This window comes from Octopus sinensis, linkage group LG1, assembly GCF_006345805.1.
Source record: "Octopus sinensis linkage group LG1, ASM634580v1, whole genome shotgun sequence".
Taxonomy (NCBI): domain Eukaryota; kingdom Metazoa; phylum Mollusca; class Cephalopoda; order Octopoda; family Octopodidae; genus Octopus; species Octopus sinensis.
The window spans coordinates 15,079,806-15,104,311 of record NC_042997.1 but is presented as its reverse complement, the minus strand read 5'-3'; the positions used below and the strand labels follow the sequence as shown (position 1 = coordinate 15,104,311).

General features: G+C 41.6%; 1 protein-coding gene across 2 annotated transcripts in view; it reads right to left on the bottom strand.

The window, feature by feature from the left end:
• Nucleotides 1-23,723, bottom strand: part of LOC115210058 (carnitine O-acetyltransferase) — a 62,700-nt gene extending 38,977 nt beyond the window's left edge. The window contains exons 1-3 of one of the 2 annotated variants that reach the window (XM_029778629.2): nucleotides 23,577-23,723; nucleotides 23,226-23,363; nucleotides 2,450-2,650 (exon numbers count right to left, since the gene is read on the bottom strand). In XM_029778629.2, coding sequence (XP_029634489.1) covers nucleotides 2,450-2,650; nucleotides 23,226-23,252 — 228 coding nt within the window. In that variant the 5' untranslated portion in view covers nucleotides 23,253-23,363; nucleotides 23,577-23,723. Of the gene's footprint in view, nucleotides 1-2,449; nucleotides 2,651-23,225; nucleotides 23,364-23,492 lie in introns of both variants that reach the window. The other variant, XM_036510626.1, reaches the window with a different exon arrangement.
• Between the last annotated feature and the right edge of the window lie 783 nt (nucleotides 23,724-24,506).

The following is a 24,506-nucleotide window of genomic DNA, read 5'->3' as shown; positions in this document are numbered from 1 at the left end:
CCAGAGAAAATGCCCTACAGTTTTTGACTATGTCTTTTTCCATTCTGATTTCAAATTCCACCTGAGTAATTCACCACTCCAAGGGATTCAATAACCCAAACCCAGGTTAAGTGGAAGCACTCCGTCGGTTACGACGATGAGGGTTCCGGTTGATCCGAATCAACGGAACAGCCTGCTCGTGAAATTAACGTGTAAGTGACTGAGCACTCCACAGACACGTGTACCCTTAACGTAGTTCTCGGAGATATTCAGCGTGACATTGAGAGTGACAAGGCCGGCCCTTTGAAATACAGGTACAACAGAAACAGGAAGTAAGAGTGGAGTGAGAGAAAGTTGAGGTGAAAGAGTACAGCAGGGATCACCACCATCCCTTGCCGGAGTCTCGTGGAGCTTTAGGTGTTTTCGCTCAATAAACACTCACAACGCCCGGTCTGGGAATCGAAACCGCGATCCTATGACCGCGAGTCCGCTGCCCTAACCACTGGGCCATTGCGCCTCTACAGAAAATAAGTAGCAGAAGGTCAGTTAGACTGATTACACCCTTCCACCAATATTTGTAGACTTCGGCCTTTGCCAGAAATTAATATTTTTGGTTATTGTTTTACTGTTATTTTTAAAATACAATTAGTAATTTATTACACTGAATATTTTATTCAAAAATGTAGACTGATATGTTTTTCCAGTTATAACAACAGCAGCAACAACACTCGGGGTATGAATGGAATTTAAAACTGACTATACCATAGCAAGCCTCACAGAGTTTATCCCTGACCAATGCAATGTTCTTGAGAAATACATAACCGTCATACACAATCTCATTTCATCTCCTATGGATTTAAAGCCCTCTGCTTATATAGAAAATCAGTATTCAGTATCTAGAGGAAGCAATTTATACATTTGTAAAAATAGGACAGCAAGTATCACATTGTCTCATGCTTCACTGATGCAGATTACCAACAGAAGATAATGCTTTAAATTTTAATTCCTATAAAACATCAGCCTCTACCACATTTCCCAATAGAACAGCTTACATAACTTCAGATAATATTTCCAATCTGATTCTTGCCTACATAAACAGTTACTAGCCTGACAATTCTAATAACTATATGCAATGAAGAAGTAGGTTACTATTAACAGCTGTAAATATATATTTTTTGTGTAAATCTCACAAGGTTACCTTCACAAGCACTGATCATAATATAGTTTGCATTGCTTCAATATGAACAAAAGAAAATCACCACCCTCAAACAAAATGGTATCTAGAAAGGCATGCATTCATAAAAACAAATAATTCTGCCACAAAATGTCTCATCCAACCCATGCCAGCATGGAAAAGCAGACATTGAAATTATCATGATGATTATGAGGAAATAGTGCAGGCGCAATGGCCCAGTGGTCAGGGCAGCGGACTCGCGGTCGGAGGATCACGGTATTGATTCCCAGACCGGGCGTTGTGTGTGTTTATTGAGTGAAAACACCTAAAAGCTCCATGAAGCTCCAGCTGGGGGTAGTGGCGACCCCTGTTGTACTCTTTCGTCCCAACTTTCTCTCACTCTTTCTTCCTGTTTCTTGGGTAATGCTGCAATGGACTGGCGTCCCGTCCAGCTGGGGGCAACACATACGCCACAGAAACCGGGAAACCAGGCCCATGAGCCTGGCTAGGCTTGAAAAGGGTACATAAATAAATAAAATGAGGAAATAAAGCCAGGAAATAATTAAACAAAAATTAATGCTTTTGTAAGAAGTAAGTCAACTGAAAATCCAAGACCTAGTTTCAGCCCCCAACTGAAGCCATTTCATTTAGCTTATGCAGCTCATGGTCCTGGGAAAAGCATGAATTCCACATCATACTAGCTCCTCTTTATTATGAAATATTCCACCAATGTAAGAAACTTATATGCTTTTACAGTTTAAATGTCAAATACAGCAAAATTTAATCTCTATAAATTCTTATACTGCACACTAATCATACTCATGGTTTTTGTTGTTGATTCTTTTATTTGCTTTTTGTATATTTTTTCTTCTTGTTTCTTTAGTTTTGTAATTTTTTCCCCATTAATAATTAAGTTTAGTCAACCAAATTACCCTGGAGTTACTTCAATAGAAAAGGACAACAATGGGTGCAGTCCATCTTGGGTGATGCTTTTCTGGGAGCAGCAGTTGTGACCCAGCTGTATAAGCCTGTATAGGGAGGACTGCACACTCAAGTGCCTCCTCAGGTAGCACAGACTCCACCTATACCACTGAATTATTAAATTACATCTAAAGACATCATACATTAAAATTTAAAAAAAACTTTAAGCTGAAATTATTTAATTATTAGGGCAACATTAAAGATTATAAACAACTGATATTGATAGCAGAGAGATATGTGACTATTAACAGGTAAAAACTAAACAAACATTTACAAAATATACAAAAAAGAAAACTGAAAAAAGTTTCAAATTACCTTGTGTGTGTGTTGAAGTTCTTCTTCCCCAAGAAGGGGTTGAATTGACTGTTCATATTTATGGAGAGTCTGTTCCAAAGGTGGAACTGGAAGGGACGGCAGAGACTCTTGAACAGTAAACTCCTTCAAAGAAGACAGTGACCGAACCCCATGGAAGGAACGGATCATTTTCGGACACACCAACCTCTTCCAAAATATTACCTGCAAATAACAAAAACACGAAAGTCTTACAGTAATGATATGGTGTAACTAGATATGCAGATCAGTTAGATTTCTTAACGAATAGTTATAATAGCCACAAAGTATCCTACAAGGTTCAGTAGACACAATAATGAGATGCAAAACCAGCCTTTAGATGCTAATATTATTAAAATTAACATAAAGAAGAATGCAGTGTCATAGATTTATGTTCATATGTGTATGTGTGTGTGTGTCTATAAATAGACATACAAGCATTTATGCATGCATATATACATACATGTGGAGGTGCAATGGCCTAGTGGTTAGGGCAGCGGACTCGCGGTCGTAGGATCGTGGTTTCGATTCCAGACGGGGCGTTGTGAGTGTTTATTGAGCGAAAACACCTAAAAAGCTCCACAAGGCTCCGGCAGGGGCTGGTGATCCCTGCTGTACTCTTTCACCACTCTTTCTCCTGTTGGCCTGCTCGCATATCCAGCGGGGTGGCGTCATTCGAAGGCTAAAACAATGCGAACGCATTGTGACCAGCGATGTGTAACTACATCTGATGGACTGGTCGGTCACGTGATGGTGATATACATACATAGTGATTTCAAATTTTAGCACAAGGTCAGTAATTTCAAGGTCAGTTAGATTTCTTAACAAACAGTTATAATAGCCACAAAGTATCCTACAAGGTTCAGTAGACACAATAATGAGATCAAAAACCAACCTTTAGATGCTAATATTATTAAAATTAACATAAAGAAGAATGCAGTGCCATAGATTTATGTTCATATGTGTATGTGTCTATAAATAGACATACAAGCATATATCCATACATATATACATATAGAGAGGCAATGGTCAGCATGAGCAAGGTCTGGAAGAGTAGAGACATCAGCCTTGCTACCAAATGCAGGTTGGTGAATGCAATCGTCTTCCCAATAGCAACATATGGATGTGAGACCTGGACACTAAAGAAAGCTGACTAGAAGAGAATTAATGCATTCGAGTTTTGGTGTTGGAGAAGACTTTTATGAATTCCATGGACAGCGAGGCTCACCAATGGAGAAGTTCTTAACCAGATCAAGCCAAAACTGTTGCTAGAAGCTAGGATCACCAAGCATAGATTGGTATATTTTGGTCATATTATGTGGAGAAAATCCCTGGAGAAGGACATCATGCTCGGAATGATCAGTGGCAAGAGAGGAAGAGGCCAACCAAGAACCCGCTGGCTTGACACCATCAAGAGTGACACAGGAATGGCCATAGCCAATCTGAAAGAAGCAACCCAGGATAGAACAGGCTGGAGAACACTGGTCCATCAAGTAACCGAGAGTCAACTTCGACTGTGCAGATAGATAGATATACATACATAGTGATTTCAAATTTTAGCACAAGGTCAGTAATTTCAAGGAGGGAAGTAAGTTGATTACATCAACCCCCAGTACTCAACTGGTACTTATTCTATTGACCCCCAAAAGAAATGACAGGCAAAGTTGATCTCAGTAGAATTTGAACTCAACGTAAACACAGATGAAATGATGCTAAGTAATTTGCCCAACATGCTAATGATTCTGCCAGCTTGCCATCTCATACATACATCAAGTCCAGTTAAACATTCCACTCTCATATCTCCGTTGTATTAACTGGTCCATTCAAATGGTATCTGAATCTTACGAAGGAGAAAGGAAGCCATGCAAGCTCTGTCGATGTGAGGCTTCAGAGATTCTATTTGCCAATAAGGAACAAATGCTAAACAAATGCAATGAATTGATAGCAAATTGCAAGCATAAACTAAAATTAACATTCTGAAATTTTCTGAGAGTAAATCATCATCATCATCATCATTTAGTGAAGGTGCATGGCTCAGTGGTTAGAGTGTCGAGCTTACGATCGTGAGGTTGTGAGTTCGAATCCCGGGCCGGGCTGCGTGTTGTGTTCTTGAGCAAGACACTTTATTTCATGTTGCTCCAGTTCACTCAGCTGTAGAAATGAGTTGCGACGTCACAGGTGCCAAGCTGTATCGGCCCTAGACTTTCCCTTAGATAACACTGGTGGTGTGGAGAGGGGAGGCTGGTATGCATGGGCGACTGCTTGTCTTCCATAAACAACCTTACCTGGACTTGTTCCTGGGAGGGTAACTTTCTAGGTGCAATCCCATGGTCAGTCTTGATTGAAGGGTGACTCAGCAGCATCATTTAACATCCATTTTCCATGCTATCATATGTTAGATAGTTTGACCAGAGCTGCTAAGCTAGAGAGCTGGACCAAGCTCCAGTCATCTGTTTTGGCTTGGTTTTTATGGCCAGATGCCCTTCCTGATGCCAACCACTTTGCAGAGTGCACTGGGTGCTTTCTACATGTCACCAGCATGGATGCCTTTTATGTTTCACTGGATCAATGGAAATCGATCAATGGAAATTGCAGATGTGTTACCAGTGCCGGTGGCATGTAAGAGAACCTTCCGTTTCGCGACCGTTGCCAGCACCGCCCCGTTTCGTGTCCGTTGCCAGCCTCGCCTGGCCCTCGTGCCAGTGGCACATAAAAAGCACCATCCGTTCGTGGCCGTTTGCCAGCTCTGTCTGGCACCTGTGCGGGTGGCACGTAAAAAGCACCCACTACACTCTCGGAGTGGTTGGCGTTAGGAAGGGCATCCAGCCGTAGAAACACTGCCAGATTTGACTGGGCCTAATGAAGCCTTCTGGCTTCACAGACCCCAGTAGAACCGTCCAACCCATGCTAGCATGGGAAACGGACGCTAAACGATGATGATGATGATGATGATGGTACAGGTGCCTTTTATGTGCCACTGGCACTGGCTATGACCACAATTTCACTTAGTTTGACATGTCTTCTTGAGCACAGCAAATCACCAGAAGTCTCAGTCACTTGTCATTACTTCCGTGAGATTCAACAATTGAAGATTATATTACACCACCTTGTCCTACGTTTTCCTGGATCTACCTCTTCCATACTTATTTACACAGCTGTCCTCATCCATACACATCACATGACCTCAGATAGACACATCCCTCGCTATTCCCACTCTCTCCTTCTAATACTCTCCCCTATTTCTTACACTCTTCTTTCTTTGATGACTATCTTTGGTTCTGATTCTATTTAACCTACTATTAAATAATTAAAAGTAATGCAAAATACATTATGGAGAATATATTATAAACGATTAAAAATTATTTATGAAAATATCAATGGCCAAACATATTACCATAGAATATATAGAAGAAGAATGTTTATAATTATGAACAAGTCACAATTATAACAAAGAGAGTTTCAAAACCTTTTAAATGTTTAGAAATAGCAGTCAAAACTGCTATAAAGCCATTTAAATCACTCATATTTCTCGTCATGATAAAAGCTCTCTGTGGGTCACATGAAAAATAGAATCCACAACTTAAAAATAACTGGTTAATTCCCTATTGCAATTTCAACATTAGGGACCTATTTGTCTCGCCAGGGGAATATTCCTGTAGATAGAAATCAAAAAACAAAACAAAAAAAAAACAAAAACAACAACAACAACAACAACAGCAGCAGCAGCAGCAGCAGCAGCAGCAAGAAGAAGAAGAAGAAGAAGAAGAAGAAGAAGAAGAAGAAGAAGAAGGAAAAACACCAACACTGTCATCATCACCAATAGACACAGCAACACCACCGCTACCAGCAGAACCAACAAAATTCTTTCGCCCTGCTGATGAAGCGGACCCAACAGTCATCCCCTTTCCGGATCAGGACAGCTTGGATTGTGCAAGCACTGATACCGAGAAAGGGGAATGGCACACAGTGCCTCCAAAAAAGAAAAGGAGGAAAAAACAAAAGGACACACAGGGGAAGCACAAACAAATAGTGCTTCCCAACATCAACAACACACACTCACAGCAACAAACAACAACAACATTTTCGACACCACTACTGCCACTGCCACACACACCAATACTGATACTGATACGGATACTGGAAGCTGAACGCATCGTTAACGGCGTGCAAAGCTTACAGAGACCGGATTAGTTTACCAGTTAAGCGGGCGCTCACGGGGGCAATCATCAACAACAACTGGTGGTTTGCCCTCAAGAGAGCAATTAGAGTAGAGTCGATTAGGTTTAGTAAGACTCTAGCTATTGAACAAAGGAAGAGAGAGCGGGAATTAGTTAAGAAACTAGACGAGGCTCTTGAGACTGGCATTGCAACCAACGTGTTGGTGGCAAGGTTGGCCCTCGACCAACACTTTGACGCCAAACACGAAGGCTGCGTTGTCAGAGCTAAGGCACGTTCGCTAAGCGGGGAGGGGACTAGAGCCGCTCGATGGGCCCATGTGGCGGAGGCGAAGTGAGGCAACAAAGCAACCATTCGGTCTTTGGTGGACCAGAACGGGTGCGAGGTTACCGAACCGAAGCAGATGTGTATGGTGTTTCAGAGGCACTTTGCTCAACTGTTTGGGACGAGCGGTAGAACGCACAATGGTGCAGACTTTGGTGTGTACCTGGACGGCCTACCGCAACTCTCGGACAGCGAGGCAGAGTGCTGCGAAGGACCGATATCTGCCTGGGAAGTGGAGGAAGCGAAGAAGAGTTGCACGAGAGGTAGATCGCCGGGTTTGGATGGTCTGCCCTACGAGCTTTACACTTCAATGCCAGACTTGTTTGCGGGCCTGTTGGCAAACGTCTACTGCAACTGGCAGCAAAACGGGAGAATTCCTGCTTTTGTCTGTTGAGGGGTGGTGGCTTTGCTAAAAAAGAACCCAAACAAGGGGGACATTATAGGGAATTTTCGGCCCATTACTCTGCTCAATGCAGAGTTGAAGATTTTGGCCAAGGTGCTAGCCAAGAGATTGGCGCTTGTCGTAGACAAGCTGGTCGGCAAGACGCAGACATGCGCCGTGCCGACCAGGTCGATACACGACAACCTCCATCTCATGCGCTACATCATCGAGAGGGTGGGTAACGACGCTGGCGCGGGTGGGGCTTTGATCAACTTAGATCAGAGTAAAGCCTTCGATAGGGTCGACCATCGGTAACTAGCAGCTGTTCTCAAGACAGCCGGCTTCGGTCCAGTTTTCCGCAGGTGGATCACTGCTTTATACAGCAACATCTGCTCAGTGATACGGGTGAACGGTCACCTTTCGGAACCGTTTGACATCTCACATTCGGTCCGCCAAGGATGCCCTCTCTCCTCCCTCTTGTACATGTTGACTCTCGAGCCATTACTGCGCAAGTTGGAGGCTTTGAGGAGTATCCCGCGCGATCTAGGAGGCGGAAACAGCGTGTCTGCCTATGCCGACGACGTCACCGTGATGGTGTCGAGCCACAGGCACATTGGCCTGATTGGCGAGACACTAAACGAGTACGAAGCGGTGACAGGGGCAAAGATTAACGCGGAAAAGTCTGTGGGCTTGCAACTGGGCACCTGGAGAGGCAAGTCCATACTGTCCAACAGCGTCGTAGGGCGCTGGACAGACGGACCCGTTAAACTGCTCGGGGTCTGGTTCGGTCCGGACCTCCAGGTGGATAAAAACTGGGAAGAAGTGACGAGCAGGCTGGCACGTCTCACCCAGAAATGGGCCGAGAGGAAGCTGTCCCTGAAAGGTCGAGCGGAGGTGGCGAATGCATACATCGCATCCGTCATCTATTACCGCTTGACAGTCGTCTCTTGTCCCAACCGCTGGTTGGCCAAGCTGGTATGCCTGCTCTTCGACTTTTTGTGGAAGGGTCAGGTGCCATTGGTCAAGCGATCCATCTGCTGTCAACGACCGCTGAACAGAGGCCTTGGCATGCCGTGGTTACTGATGCGCAGACATGCGCTCAGGCTGCGATATCTCAAGCGTTTCCTAGACGGTGATCAGGTGTGGTCGTCTTTTGTCAGACGCGACTTTCCGCAGCTCGTCTCTTTGACAGAGCCGCATCAAACCTGGATCAAACGTAGACCGAGAAAGGGCGCTTGGCACCTCGAGTGTCATCAAGCTCTCTCCGCCCTCCGCCGGGTGGGCAATGCGATCGGTTTTAGTTCCACTCTAGCGTTCTATAGAGGGTTAGTGGAGGAAAAATGCTACAACGTTCTCGGGGAAACTCTAGGCATTGATGATAACGAACTGAGCGGTCTGTTCGGAAGGACTTTCGGGCCGGGGCCAATGGATAATTTCCAGAGGTCGCTCGCCTGGCAGTGCTACCGAGGGGCTCTACCTGTTCGGGATAAACTCTACCGGCACGGAAGTGCCGTCAGCCGGGCATGCCCGAGGTGTTGCCAGGACGACGAAACCGTTCTGCACGCACTCGTCCAGTGCCCGAGTATTGCTGAACTATGGGTTTATGTCGAACAGCTACTGTCGCATATAGGACGGATCCGGCTATCAGCCAAATCCATAGTGAAGATTGCCCCGCCGACCTCCTTTAACAAGGAGGGCGAGGCCGTTTTCCTGTGCCTAGTGGCTGTGGCGAAAGAGATTGTATGGTGGACCCGTTTGAAAGGGCTAAAGTCAGACACTTTCCTTTGGTCAAGGCCTCATCAACTTTTTCAAGTTTCACTTGAAAAGGAAGATGAGGTTAGAGAGGAGAGTGCTGTCCGATAGCAAGTTTTCTGAAAGGTGGGTGAATTGTGCGAGAATGGCCAGTATAAATGGACCAATTCTCAGGTTTTGCCTGTGATTGAAAAAGGTTTTATAAAAGGAGAAAGGGGCTCTCTACCCCCCTTTTGACCAGGCTCCCGTTGGCTTTTATGGGGTTTTTTCCACCAGGAACCTTTCGAAGCGCCTCCCCCTATTGGGAGTTTTTTCATTGTTATAATCTTTCGTTGTTAAACAGTTTTTACTCAGATTTTTTCAAAAACGGGACAAAACCCTTTGTAACCTTTCGTCTTGTTTTGTCCCTTAATGTTTACTAATCATGTGTGTCAGCCCTTGTGGCCAATAAAAAGAATTAATTATTATTATTATTATCATTAAGGCAGCAAAGCTGGCTGAATCATTAGCATACAAGACAAAATGCTTAGCAGCATTTCGTCCATCTTTGCATTCTGAGTTTAAATTCCACCTAGGTTGACTTGGCCTTTCATTCTTTCAGGGTCAATAAATTAAGTACCAGTGAAATACTAGGGTTGATGTAATCAACTAGTCCCCTCCCCACAAAATGTCAGGCCCTGTGCCTTTAGTAGAAAGAATTATTATTATTATTACATTGTTAGTATTTCTATTAAGTTCACCAATCACTTCACAGACACCCACAGGGGCTTAAATTGGACAGTTACCCACTGAATCCATTTGCACATCAGTACAGTGTCCCCAATTTTATATTATAATTTATTAAGTTATTATAATTTATTATAATTCATTATGATTCATTATAATATATTGATTTTAAATTTTGGCATAAGGCCAGCAGTTTTGGGGGAGAGGCTAAGTTGATTACATCAATCACAATGGTCAACTGGTACTTATTTTATTGACCCTGAAAGGATGAAAAACAAAGCCAAATTTGAAGTGGAATTTGAACTCAGAACATGAAGGCAGACAAAATGCCAGTAAGCATTTTACTCAGCACACTAAACAATTCCGCCAGACTACCCACTATTATACCTTAATTATATGCCACTGCCTGATTCATAGCTCCAAATCTTATTTCACATATTTATTCACTTACCTCAAAATTCCACCTTAACCCATTTACTCCGTTATTTCACTTTATTTATTGATTATTTAATTTTATTTTGTTTCATTTAAACCCATCCTTGTTATATATTTCCTGATCGATAATCTGTTTTGCTTTATCAGTTCGCATATCTTGTAACTTAACTTATGTTCCCCTATAAACATATAAACACATATGCCACTTATGTACATGAGGAGTGGGATATATCTACTGATGTCAATGTGTGTGAGCCTTATTTCTCTGCCTTTACGGCAGCAAGTCATTGGAACTACACTCAGAGTTAAACACATTCCAAATGACAAGGCCCGTACTATTTAACCTTTTACCATTTCCTATTCTGGGTCTAACATTATTATGACTATTGATTTTTATATCTAGCACAACATTCTCACTTTTCTTTTCTATTTTGCCTTTTATTCTTCCTTTTTCCATTTGGTCTCCCCTACCCCAAACCAAATCTTTTATCGCTCTCTGGTTTGTTTTGATTTTCTCATCTCTCCTTCTTCCCTTCTTTTTTCTTCTGCATTTACTTCTTACTCTTCTTACTCAATTTTTTTTTGCTGTTCAGATTTATTGTCAATTTTAATTATGCATTTATTTATCTATTTACTTATTTATGATTTTCTGCCATCTTTTTCCTCTTATTGATCTTTGCTTTTTCTCTTTCCCTAACATACTTAACTTCTCACTTCTAATCTCCTCCTTCCCATCTCTGACTTGACTCCACTTCTTCCTGTATTTACTTTTCCCCTCTGCTAAAAGGCTAGCTTAACAACTGCTATGTATAGGGAAAACTTTTGTTTACCATAAATGTTTGACTGAAGAAGATAATATCATATAAGAATTATCTTAGATAACTATTGGAAACACACATATTAAAATGCATTTAAAATATCTAAATATCAACACTTGATTTTGTCTTTATACTGGTATCTACACATGCGCATGTGTGTATATGTGTGTATGTAAATGTATGTATGTATGTGCATATATATATGTGTGTATGTGTATATATGTGTGTGCGTCTGTGTGTGTGTGTATCTATGTATGTATGTATATATATATATATATATATAATATATATATATATATATATTCATTTATATATGTATGTATGTATATATGTGTGTGTGTGTGTGTATGTATCATCATCATCATCCATCATTTTGAATCCAGGTTTTGTCCCTGTTAACAGGGATGGCTGAATGTACCTCAATGCTAAAGCAACTGCCCTCACGCCATTTCACCCGGTTTTGGGCGCCCTCCCTTCTCAAGCCAACCTTCCCAATCCCTCCCCCCACCTCTTCCTTCCATATTTTCCTCAGTCTACCTTTCTCTCGCAGTCCATTCAGCTCAAACTCTAGCACCCTCTTCAGAACATGATCCTCATCCCTCCTCAACACATGTCCATACCACCGCACATACATAAGTATCTCAATATACACATACATACGGAAAAAAGGGCATGTAGTTGGGTACAAGAACCCATGCGCATATGTACGTATACACATACACGTACATACACACATACAACACACTCACACACATCCTCACACACATGAGGAAGTAAATCCCCATGCATATACACCAAAATATGCATATGCATAGAAGCAGGTATATTCATTCGCATGCCTACGCACGTGCATGCGCACCTCCAGCGTAAAACTTATAATGTAATACATGTCCTTGAAGTAGTAATTGTACGCGGCTGAAGAAGGCTATTGACATACAAATTACATCAATTATGCATTGATATAAACCGTCTAATAAAAGCCAGAAACATATGTACCGCTAAATCCTTTGCATCATGTTTTTATTTTGATAAATATACTCTATCACCTACACCACTAATTGGCATATACAGGTGCTTACAATTATCAAGTATTCACCCTGAATTTTCTGTATATACATATATGTATATATGCATGTGTATATATATGTATATATATATATGTATTTGTGTGTGTGTGTGTGTGTGTGTGTGTGTGAGAGAGAGAGTACACATACATATATGTATGTATGTCTATATAAATGTATGTGCATCTTTTCAATGTGTACAAATAACAAGGAAAAAATAAATAGTTATCAGGGTAGCAAAAATTCACATAAGTGCCAAAGATATTACAGCCTACTTATAAAGGTAGAAATTCCAGGGTTAAGTGAAATGTTTTTGAATAACATGGATAAATTAAGAAATGGAGTCAAATGCAAGTGTTATTCAAATCATTTATACTTCCAACATATGTTTCGACAAAAGCATTGAGATTATTCTGGAGGGAATAAAAATGATGTAAAACAATGCAATCATTTCTTAAGGAAAAAATAAGAAACAAAACACATCAATAAGCCATTTTATATATACATTATCATCATCATCGTTTAACATCCGTTTTACATGCTGCCATGGGTTGGACGGTTCACCTGAGGTCTGGGAAGCCAGGAGGCTGCACCAGGCTCCAGTCTGATCAGGCAGTGTTTCTACAGCTGGATGCTCTTCCTAACACAAACCACTCCAAGAGTATAGTGGGAGCTTTGAAATGTGCCACCGGCACAGGGACCAGAGGGGGCTGGCATTGACCATGATTGGATGGTGTTTTTATGTGTCACTGGCACAGAAGCCAGCCAAGGCGGCGCTGGCATCAGCCACATTCAGATGGTGCTTTTTACATGCCACCGACATGGGGGGAGGGGTGGGCATCAGCATATCAAAACATTAAACTAACTCACGAGTAAATTAAATATTTAAAAGCTACAAACAAACCAACAGGAGTAGCTAGAAATAACAGTCAAAAGATTATTTAAAACAGACATTTATTAGTTTAAAAAATTCAAGAACAAAAGTTTGCAATACACACTAGAATTTTATAAAATAAATTATCTTTCTCATATCTCTTTCTCCACATAAATTCACAAAGATAAGAGTCAGCCATGCCCAGGTACCTTCAATTTGTTAAGTGTGACTCATCTGTTATGAAAACAAACAATTATAGAACAAGTGGTGGTTACACAACTTGTACGCATGTGCAGCATCTTTGTTTACTATAGAAACAGACTTCTTTGCCATGGTGATGTCTAAAATACTTGCTTCTGATTGGCTAAAATACGTAAATTTTGCAAATTTTAAAGGTTAATACCTTTTTAATTATGGATTTATAGGGAAAATAAATTCAATTTTCATAATTAGTATACAAAACTTAATCCATATACCAAATTTGAAAACAATTGGAACAAAATTGTATAGGCGCAGGAGTGGCTGTGTGGTAAGTAGCTTGCTAACCAACCACATGGTTCTGGGTTCAGTCCAACTGCGTGGCACCTTGGGCAAGTGTCTTCTGCTATAGCCCCGGGCCGACCAATGCCTTGTGAGTGGATTTGGCAGACGGAAACTGAAAGAAGCCCGTCGTATATGTATATATATATATATGTGTGTGCGTGTATGTTTGTGTCTGTGTTTGTCCCCCTAGCATTGCTTGACAACCGATGCTGGTGTGTTTACGTCCCCGTCACATTAGCGGTTCGGCAAAAGAGACCGATAGAATAAGTACTGGGCTTACAAAAGAATAAGTCCCGGGGTCGATTTGCTCGATTAAAGGCGGTGCTCCAGCATGGCCGCAGTCAAATGACTGAAACAAGTAAAAGAGTAGAAGAGTAAAGAGAGTGACGAAAACCACAAAGATCCCAAATCTGTCCTAATCAAGAGGCCTTTTTGTTGGAGAAGACATGGTCTGATATGGAATAAACAAAAATTTAAATAAGACAGTCTATTGTAAAAATTGCCTGGGAATGACGGGCTATTCAGTTAGTATATATATATATGATGGCTGCCCCCTCATTATCGAGTATGGCCATTGCATGAAGCTTAACTGTTATTGGTGCTGTGATCGAATGTGACTTTTTAGCCCAGCTAAAGATCTACAATGTCTTGTACAGAATTGGCAGCTAAAACCTTTACTGGCAATAGCCAGCTGTAGTTGTAACTGGGCTTCATGTACCTTGGCATGTCATTTAAGTCCTCCTGCCGAATTACACTCTCTTCCACATGCCTGACAAATATGATTAGTATGGTGTGTAACACCACCACCAGTGACCAGGTTGTCACTCATCTGTCTCGCTTTATGACTATGAAGATGACTCTTGAGTCCAGCTTCACTGAGGCAGGGTCTTGCTCAGACACTGTATGTCAGCATCATAGCAAGACCCTTCCCATCTGGAAGCGTAACAATGATGCCCTTCCTGACATCCCTCCTTACTTTCCCATGCACAACTCGAGATTTCTCAAAAGTAGCTGTCCCCTATATATACATACACACACACATATATATATATATATATATATATATATATATATACATACATACATACATACATACACACACACATATATATATTCTTTCATTCTTTTACTTGTTTCAGTCATTTGACTCAGCCATGCTGGAGCGCTGCCTTAAAGGGTTTTAACAGAAGAAACCAACTCCAGGACATATTTTTTATAAGCTGAGTAATTACTCTTTTGCTGAACCGCTAAGCAACAGGGATGTAAACACACCGACATCAGTTGCCAAGTGATGGTGGGGAGACAAACATAGACACAAAGACAGAAATACACACACACACACACACATGCAAAGGGCTTCTTTCAGTTTCTGTCTTCCAAGTCCACTCACAATGCTTTGGTAAGCTTGAGGCTATAGTAGAAGACACTTACAGCAGGACTGAACCCAAAGCCAAGTGGTTGTGAAGCAAGCTTCTTACCACACAGCAACACTTGCACCTATATATATATATCACGTGATCATGTGACCGACCAGGCTATCAGATGTTGCTACACATCGCTGGTCACAATGCGCTTCACATTGTTTTAGCCTTCAAATGACACCACCCCGCTGGCTAAGCGAGCAGGCCAACAGAAGAAAGAGTGAGAGAAAGTTGCGGCGAAAGAGTACAACAGGGATCGCCACCATCCCATGACGGAGCCTCGTGGAGCTTTTGGTGTTTTCACTCAATAAATACTCACAGTGCTCGGTCTGGGAATCGAAACCGCGATTCTACAACTGCATGTCCACTGCCCTAACCACTGGGCCATTGCGCCTCCACATATATATATATATATACATATATATATATATATATATATATCATTATCATCATAATCGTTTAACATCCGCTTTCCATGCTGGCATGGGTTGGACGGTTTGACTGAGGTCTGGAAAGCCAGCAGCTGCTCCAGTCTCCAATCTGACCTGACAATGTTTCTACAGCTGGATGCCCTTCCTAATGCCAACCACTCCAAGAGTGTAGTGGGTGCTTTTTACATGCCATCAATCACATTCGGATAGTGCTTTTAATGTGCCACCAGCACAGGAGCCAGTCGGAGGGGCACACACACACACACACACATATATATATATGTAAACAAACAGTTTGCATTTTTTTTCTCTAAGAAGCATTGAGATGTTTTGAAATATACAGATATGGAAATATTTTATTCTTTAAGCTTATAAGTAAAGCACTATGACTGGTAATCACAGTTTGAGTCTCATGACTGGCCGCTAACACATTTTTCAGCAATATAAGGATGTTCTATCCAATTTATGCTATTCAGCATTATTATTATGCATTTGAGAATAAAATATTTCCATATCTGTAGATATATATAAAAGGTGTAGCGTTTGTAAGAGTCTAGATTGAATTGATATATCGGTTCCATTCTAGCAAAAACTGTCTGATGAACGGCAACGAGAAACTCAGAGTAACAGATTTTGTTGAATTTTCTGCTGCTTTAAATAAAGTATATATATACGAGCAAAATGCCTCCCCCCACCGTCCAATGGACGGTGCTGAGTTTAAACCAAATTTTCTCAAAACAACTTGTCCGACCGTCTCTGAGAAACACTGATTTAACCTAAATTTGAGACACCAGCAAAAGAAGAAATAAAGATATTTTTTTCTATTCCAAAGAAAAACGATTTTATTCACACAAATATGCAACCAAAAAGTTTAAAGTACCAGTAATGATAAGGCTGTTGACTGGGAGAACACAAACATGGTTTAAACAGTAAGTTTAGCAGGAAAGAAACGTGCCTTTAAGCAGTACAAAAACAACAAAAAATGGAAGGTGCAGTTATGTACAGGTTGACGGAAGAAAAGCAGGACAAAAACGGCTTTATCGATCGCATTCTCACCTGGAATCGATTTTTATAATTTTTTCAAGACTTATACACTCCCTGATACTGTCAGTATCTACATATCAAATTTGAGTGCAATTGGATGGAGGATGCCCAAGATCCGAGAAGACACACTCAGACAGAATGGATTTTATATAAGAGCTATACAATCTCAGTAGCTAAGCAATAGTACTGGAGTCAAAGGGTTAAAGGAGAGGTGGTCATTACAAAGTTAAGTAGCTGGGAAGCTTTGACAGGTGATACAGATCAGGTGTAAGCAGTGGGATGGGGCTAGACATTGACAATATGGTTTCAGGGCATCATTTTTGTTGAGATGGACAGGACTTCTTGGGCATAACGAATTACCAATCACCTCAATCCTTTGTTATTTCCTCCTTGAGGCTCAACAAATTGACGCGAAACTTCACTACTTCTTCATACAACTTCTTGGAACTTTCTCTTTTATGAGTATCATCCATGTTTAATGACCATCACTTCTTTATGCAGCTGTCCTCAGCCAAATGCAGTACTAGTGCAGTTTTCTCTTTTGCACCAACATGCCACTTATGCCCAATTTTTCTCTCAAGAGATTTGTACTTTGTTGAACTACCTCTTTTTTCAGCAGAAGCAAAGATCCTGTTAAGGATTCAGCAGAAGCAAAGATCCTGGTAAGGACTCTGGTGTTATCTTCAGTTTCTTCAGTAAATACTGAAACTGAGAATTAATACTTTTGTGTGTTAATTGTTAAGTAGAAAGTAATCTCAATGGAGCTGCAAAAAATTTGCCCATTCCAATTGGTTTTGTGTACACTACAGATATTAAGGTCATTATAGCATGGGTTTACTAGGTGGGGTTGGATTGTGTAGGGGGTAGGGTTACGAGGGAGGGTTGACAATGAAGGGCGAGGGGGAAGGGAGAAGGTGGGTAGGAGTGAAGAGAAGAGAGAGGGAGGATAGGAGTGAAGAGAAGAAATAGGAGTCGGAGCAAGAGAGGAGAGGTGGTGGGAGGAAGTAGGTGTGAGAGGAAGAGAGAGAGGAAAGGAGAGTTGAGCCCATGTGGCGCAAAGGAGCGAAGAGAGAAGATTAATCCCTGTTCACGGCAAAGATGGGTGTCTTGATGGCCCCTGTGCAAGGACAATCCGAGCACAGACAGGTGTTACAAAGAGTGGCCCCCAAAACCGGAAATGGCATGAGACTGGGGTGTCATTGCCAAGTCAGATGTCTCGGAGGTGTTTCGCGAACCGGTCAGCCAAGCGGCGTCCCATTTGCCTGATGTTTATAGAAGGGAAGAGAGAGCAGGAGATGCAGTAGAAGACATTGCTAGAAGTGCAGAAGAAGGAACCAGTGATATGATAGGGTTGACGATGGGTGGTGTTGGAGAGGTAAAGACAAGTGCGGCAGCGTGAGTGGGAGCAGGGGAACGAGCCAGGTTGGGAGGTTGGGTTAGGGAAGAAGCTGTGGACCAAGAAGTCTCGTAGGTTGTGGGTTCGTTTGAAGGAGGAGGGGGTCGGTTAGGGAAAATGTACAAAGTGGAGGGTTCAGACTGGAGTTGCCGGAAGGCTCGGAGAAAGGTGCATGGTGAGGTAGGGTGGTGGGTGAGGGGAAACAGGAGACAGGGGAACAGGTGCAGGGGGTGTAGATAGTGGTGAGGAGATATCCACATAGGATGAAGTGTTGAGCCATGAGTTGAGACTGAGTCTCAAAGTCATGGTCATCACTGCAGAGCCTGCGTAGACGGAGGAATTGGAAATAGGGGATGTAGAGCTTGGTGTGTTTAGGGTGGGAGAAGGAGATGTTGAGGTATGAGTGTGAGTCTGTGTGTTTATAGTGGATGGAGGTGGTGGGAATAGAGTGATGAATGCTGAATGAAATGTCAAGAAAGGGGACAGAGGTGTCAGAGATAGTGCAAGAGAAGTGGAGGGCAGGATGGAAAGATTTGGCAAAAGAGAGGAAGGAGTCTAGATGTTCGCGGGAGAGTGAGGTCGTATCAATACAGTCATCAATATGACAACCACATAGTTTGAGAGTGGGACCAGTGAAACTTGAGAATATTTGGGCTTCAACGTAGCCAATGAACAAGTTCGCATAATTGGGGCCCATTCTCGTTCCCATGGCCACTCCCAAGACTTGCTGGTAAAAATCACCAGTGAACAAGAAGCAGTTGAGTGAGAGCACAAGTTCAGCCAGACAAACGAGTGTGGATGTGTTAGGTTGAGGGTTGGGTTGAAGGTCAAGGAGTGCACACAGCCCCTCTTGATGAGGAATCACTGTGTAAAGAAGACTCTGGATGTCGAGAGTGAAGAGAGGTTTAGAGGGGGCCAGAAGGGAAGGAGAAAGAGTTGAACAAACGAAGTGCATGGTTGGTGTCATGGATGTGAGAGAGGAGAGAAGCCATTAGGAGGGCAAGGCCACAGTCAAGATATCTGGAGATGAGTTCGGTGGGGCAGTTGCAGGCGGAGGCGATGGGGCTGTTAGGTTTGTGGATTTTGAGGAGGAAGTAAATTGTGGGGATGCGATGGGTGTGGACAATGAGGTTGGAGGCGGTGAGGGGAGACGGGAGGAGGAGATGAGGTCATGGGCAGTGGAGGACACAGTCTGTTGGTAGCTGGGCATGGGGTCGGAGGGCAGAGAGCAGTAGAAGGAGGTGTCATGAAGTTGGTGGAGAGCTTCCACCTTGTAGAGGTCCATGTGCCACACCACCATGGCTCCATCCTTGTCAGCCGGTTTTATGATGATGTCATTGAGTGTCGGCGACATCGATGGGTCGAGAGTTCGGCTGGGGAGATGTTCAGATGACGGAGACGCCTGGAAAAGTTAAACCAGTCCACAGCACACTGGCAGGCACCCGCAAAAAGATCAACCGCTTAGAACTGGCCAGGAGCTGGCGTCCACTGGGATGGTCAGCAAAGCAGTCCTCCTCATTAGATGCAGGTGGAGTGTCACAGAAAAGTGCACACAACCTAACATGGCGCACAAAGTGTGGATATCAGCACGAGTCCGAAATTCGTTGCTGGATGGAGTGAGGGGGATGAAGCACAGACCCCTACTGAGGAGGGAGCACTCCGCCTCAGAGAGGGTGTGATCAGGAATTTGTAACAACAGACTGAAGTGAAGAAAGGGTGGATGGGATAGAAGTAGGAGGGGTGGTGGAAGGCTGGGAGGGAGGGATGTTGTTGACAGTGACTTTGAAGTATCGGCCATCTAAGCCATCATCAGACTGCAATGCATTGAAGTTAGTTTTGCCTGCACATAGTCTCTGCTGTGTTAAAAATCATCTTTAGGTGTGCAGGTTTGAGTTGCGTGGTAATGAAGTTTTTATAGAGAGATGGTTTGGAAAAATTTCTATTCTTTAAATTTACAATTATGCTATTGTTTAGAATTTGTTCATGCATGTTGAACTTTGTGAAAAAAAACAAAGCTTGTGTGCTCCGTTGTATGTGCAGTGTCAATGTGCATGTATAACAAAGTAGAAATGTATTGAGAAAAAAATTGAGCATAAGAGACATTAGATGGTGTGCCGGTATGGTCATGTGATGCACAAGAATATGATAACTACATAAAAAAGTGCCACTTACTAAACGTGGACAAGACATGTAGAAGAGGGGGACCCAGAATGAAGTAGCACAGACTGACCTCAAGGTGTGGAATCTCAAAGAAGAGATGATAAAGGACCGAGATGATTGGCAACATACAGTGCTTCAGATGACCTGACCATCTCTGCAAAAATGTGGTCCTGCCAAGCCTTCCCCTACAACTCATCTTCTAACAACCCATCCCTCCATCACTCTTCCAACTATGGCACTACTCAGATGCTGTAAATGATACCTATTTCTTTACTACCCACAAGGGGCTAAACACAGAGCGGACAAACAAGGACAGACAGACGGATTAAGTCGATTATATCGACCCCAGTGCGTGACTGGTACTTAATTTATCGACCCCGAAAGGATGAAAAGCAAAGTCGACCTCGGCGGAATTTGAACTCACAACGTAGTGGCAGATGAAATACCGCTAAGCATTTCGCCCGGCGTGCTAACGTTTCTGCCAGCTCGCCGCCTTGATGCTGTAAATGATACCATTTATCTTCTTACACTTCACATCATCTTCCTATTACTGTCTCTTATCATTTTCTCCTCTTCCCTGGTCAACTCCTATTTCTTCACTTCCCTCCAAACTGATATCTACTATTGACCATGCTGCCATTCTTGTGCCCCATTCATTGCATCTACCTCAATCCCCATCTCTAATCAATTGTCACACTCTTTTCACAATTTTGCAAACTTACCTACCCACCCATCCTTTCTGTTCATCTATCCTTATTCTCTCTTGTATATTCACCTTGTACATTTAGGATGTGCCCTCACCATCTCTCTCTTGCCAATTAGAGGAAGCCGTGTATTCCCTCTTCTGCAAGACATCGGTTTCTGTCCTTCTATCATATTTTCTCCTCCCTCAATACCACATCCCCCCCCCCACGTAGTTGAGCTGGAGTGGGGTGTGCTTGTCATGCAAGTTACTTGGTGACTTGACCTCCGCAGGCTGTGTAAAAAGCATCCAGTACACTCTGTGAAGAGGTTGGCTTCAGGAAGGGCATCCAAGCGTAGATACCATGCCAAAGTAGACACTGGAGCTCAGCAAAGTCCTCTGGTTCATCGGTTCCTATCGAACCGTCTAATCCAAACCAGCGTGGAAAGCGGACGCCAAATGTTGGTGCGATATATTAAACATATATACTTCAATTAGGTTGTTTTTATAAGCATAAAACACTGAACATTAACTGGAAATAGATTCGCTAAAAGTGTAGAGTCAGTTATTAATAGTAACTTTATCGACAGAGTCTAAAATTAAGCACACACACACATACACACGCACGCACGTACGTACGTACACACGCACGCACGTACGTACGTACGCAAGCATGCACGTACGTACGTACGCAAGCACGCACGTACGTACGTACGCACGCACGTACGCACGCAAGCACGCACGTACACGTATACACATGCTCTCAGATATGCGAGCCGCCACGAGGCTGGCTTGTCCTGCTAGGAATAACAAAAGCCATCCTCAAATCAATCGAAACGGTCTTAAAGAGGTATAACACACAAGACTGTCCTAGTGGACGCGACAGCCATGTCTGACCCAGAGCTAAACAACAACCAAGACAGAAAGAGAAGTAAAAGTTGATAGAGATTGTACATATACGAGAGAGAGAGATAGAGAGATCTTAGTCTCAAAATTCATCTCTATCATAAATGTTTTTTTAAATATTGACATTTCTCCACAACAGCAGCATGAGTTGGTTGGTGGGTCAGTAATACTGTAATTCACCTCGTACGCAGGTTCGTCCCAGATCTTTCATCGAAAATAGTGATGCGAGACCAATGCATTTACTATCTCTGTTTAGAAAAAAAAAAGGCGGGGGTGAGATCTGGACCGCAAATAATAACAATAATTCTCGCAGATCGGGCAACTTAACAGAGGTTCCGATTATTGCACTACACCACACGAAAAACTACTGCTTGATTGCTAAAAAGGAAGTGTCTATGAGGTCCCTCAGTCCGCTAGAAATAGTAACAAAATCTCTCGATAATCATACATTACTATCTTAAAAATGGGGACGACACATTGCATGATACTGTCCCGGATGCACTTATAATATATATATATATATATATATATATATATATATATATATGGAATTATCGCCGATGGAGCGCCTTTGATCTGGAATCGATTCAATCAAGGCTGATCTGTGAATAAACAACGAAAGTGTGTGTGTAGGCGGACGAAGCAATGGGTCTGTGCGCTAGACTCTCGACCGACGATCCTTATGCGATAGGTATGCTTGGTTCCACGTTCAAGTGACTATTTCATAGCTATTTCAGGTTAGGCAGGTAGTTGTATCAGTATCTTACTGGTATTTACTTTAACACCGGCACGTTTGGAATGCAGAACAGTAAGACATCTTGTATTATATAAACGTAAAGGAATAAAATAACCCTATATTGTCAAGGTAGTCCGTACTGAAGGAAATTAAACCAAAATACAAGGTATACTGAGGTTGAATGTGCTGAAAATAGAAACAGACGGCTTGACAAGCAATAAAAATGGACAGACAGACAAAAAACTAAAATAGTGAGTGAGATTTGCAGAAAGAAACGTATATGGGTGAACAAGAGACAGTCATCGCAAGACAGATATATTATTGTTTAGTCCTTAGTAAGTCTTGAATCAGGGCACCAATGATCCAAAGCATTGTAACCAACCCATTTATCATTAGGATTATCCAGGACTATATTAATATCTAATGTGTCCTTTATTTATTTAAGATAGAAAGGTGTGACTTAAGAGAGATTTGACTGAGGTTTCTAGCAGGCCGAGCGACTGAGCAGAGTTCCCTTGTTGGCTCCACAATTCATTAAAAAAAATTGATAAATAAACTCTTGGAGAGACACACTAATAGACAGATAGATATATAGATAGATAGATAGATAGATAAAGATATATTATCAAAGCAGCAACAATAAAAAGGCGAACAAATGGATAAAGAATTTTGGAAGATGGTAAGTTTTTAGAAATTGTTTTTCTAAGAGAAAACGTAAACAAACGTCGGGAAAGTTAGTTTTTCCTTTCTGGCACAAAACCGGCTTAATAACGGTTAATATAATTAAGTCGAGGGTTCCCTTTAGAGGAACAAGATTTGAAGCAATAAGAGCATAATAATAAACGATCTCCAAGAGATATGTAAATAAATAAGAATAATTAGGTTACTTACAGTACTTCGCTGTAATGATAGCAACATATTTATTTCTTTTTTGGTGATTCCTTTATATACGTTTCTAGTTTCAAGTGGTTTCGTTATTCCAGGCTTTCGTTCGGTTTAATCAGCAATTTAAACTGTTCGAAGTCTGACCTTTGAGATAACAAACAGAACAACTTCATGAGGGTCGAAAATAAAACATACACACTCACACATATATAGATACATGTAAATAAATACATAGACAGACAGAGAGATAGATAGAAATATAGACACACACACCTATGTATAGTTATGTGAAGTGGATGGTGTTGGTAATGGGACAGAAAATATGTTAGAAATAAGTACCTCGAGGTGCGTATTTACCTTAGTTAACATCTGAGCGAAATATTTTTGCAACTACTTTTGTAAAGAGCTGCTCCTGCTTCATGAAGCAGTTTTGTTTGTTTTTTGTTGGGGGTGGGTATTTATTTATTTATTATTTTGGAAGAAATCTCAACATAAAAGAACACAAGAGAAGGATGTAATTAAAGGGAAATAAACGGAACTCGGTCTGATCCTGGTTCCTTCGGTGGTTGATTGAACATTGCACCAAAATCTAGTGATGCGTGTATACGTCAAGAAATACACATATTCTGTATACTTTGACTTATACACACACACATACACACATATAATTCTGTATACTTTGACTTATACACACACACATACACACATATAATTTTGTATACTTTGACTTATACACACACACATACACACATATAATTCTGTATACTTTGACTTACACACACACACACATATAATTATATATACTTTGACTTATACACATACACACATATATAGATAGATGCACACACATATGTAGGTATATTTGTGTAGTGCGATATATAACCAATATGAATAACAAGATATCTCTTATAATTCTAAATTCTATCTACACGCACACACACACACGCATCTATAATTACAGATCATTTCGAAAAATATACATATTCGAAATGATTGCGTATAGATGAATTATTTAAAGTACTGAATACATTAAAAAATAAACGTGAGAACCCTTAATTATATTTTACATGTTTTCAAGTTATCGAAATAATAACTAATTGCCCCTCAAATTACACCACAGTCTTTAAAAAAAATAAGAGGAAGATATTGGATAGTGTAGTTCTAAATGCATTTTGCCTGAAATAAGACGGGATGGCCATGGTTGGAATGCCTTTGATCATAAGTCTGCAAGATCAGAAAAGACCTATGTGTAAATAACAATGATTTCTGCTCGAAATTCACATTCAT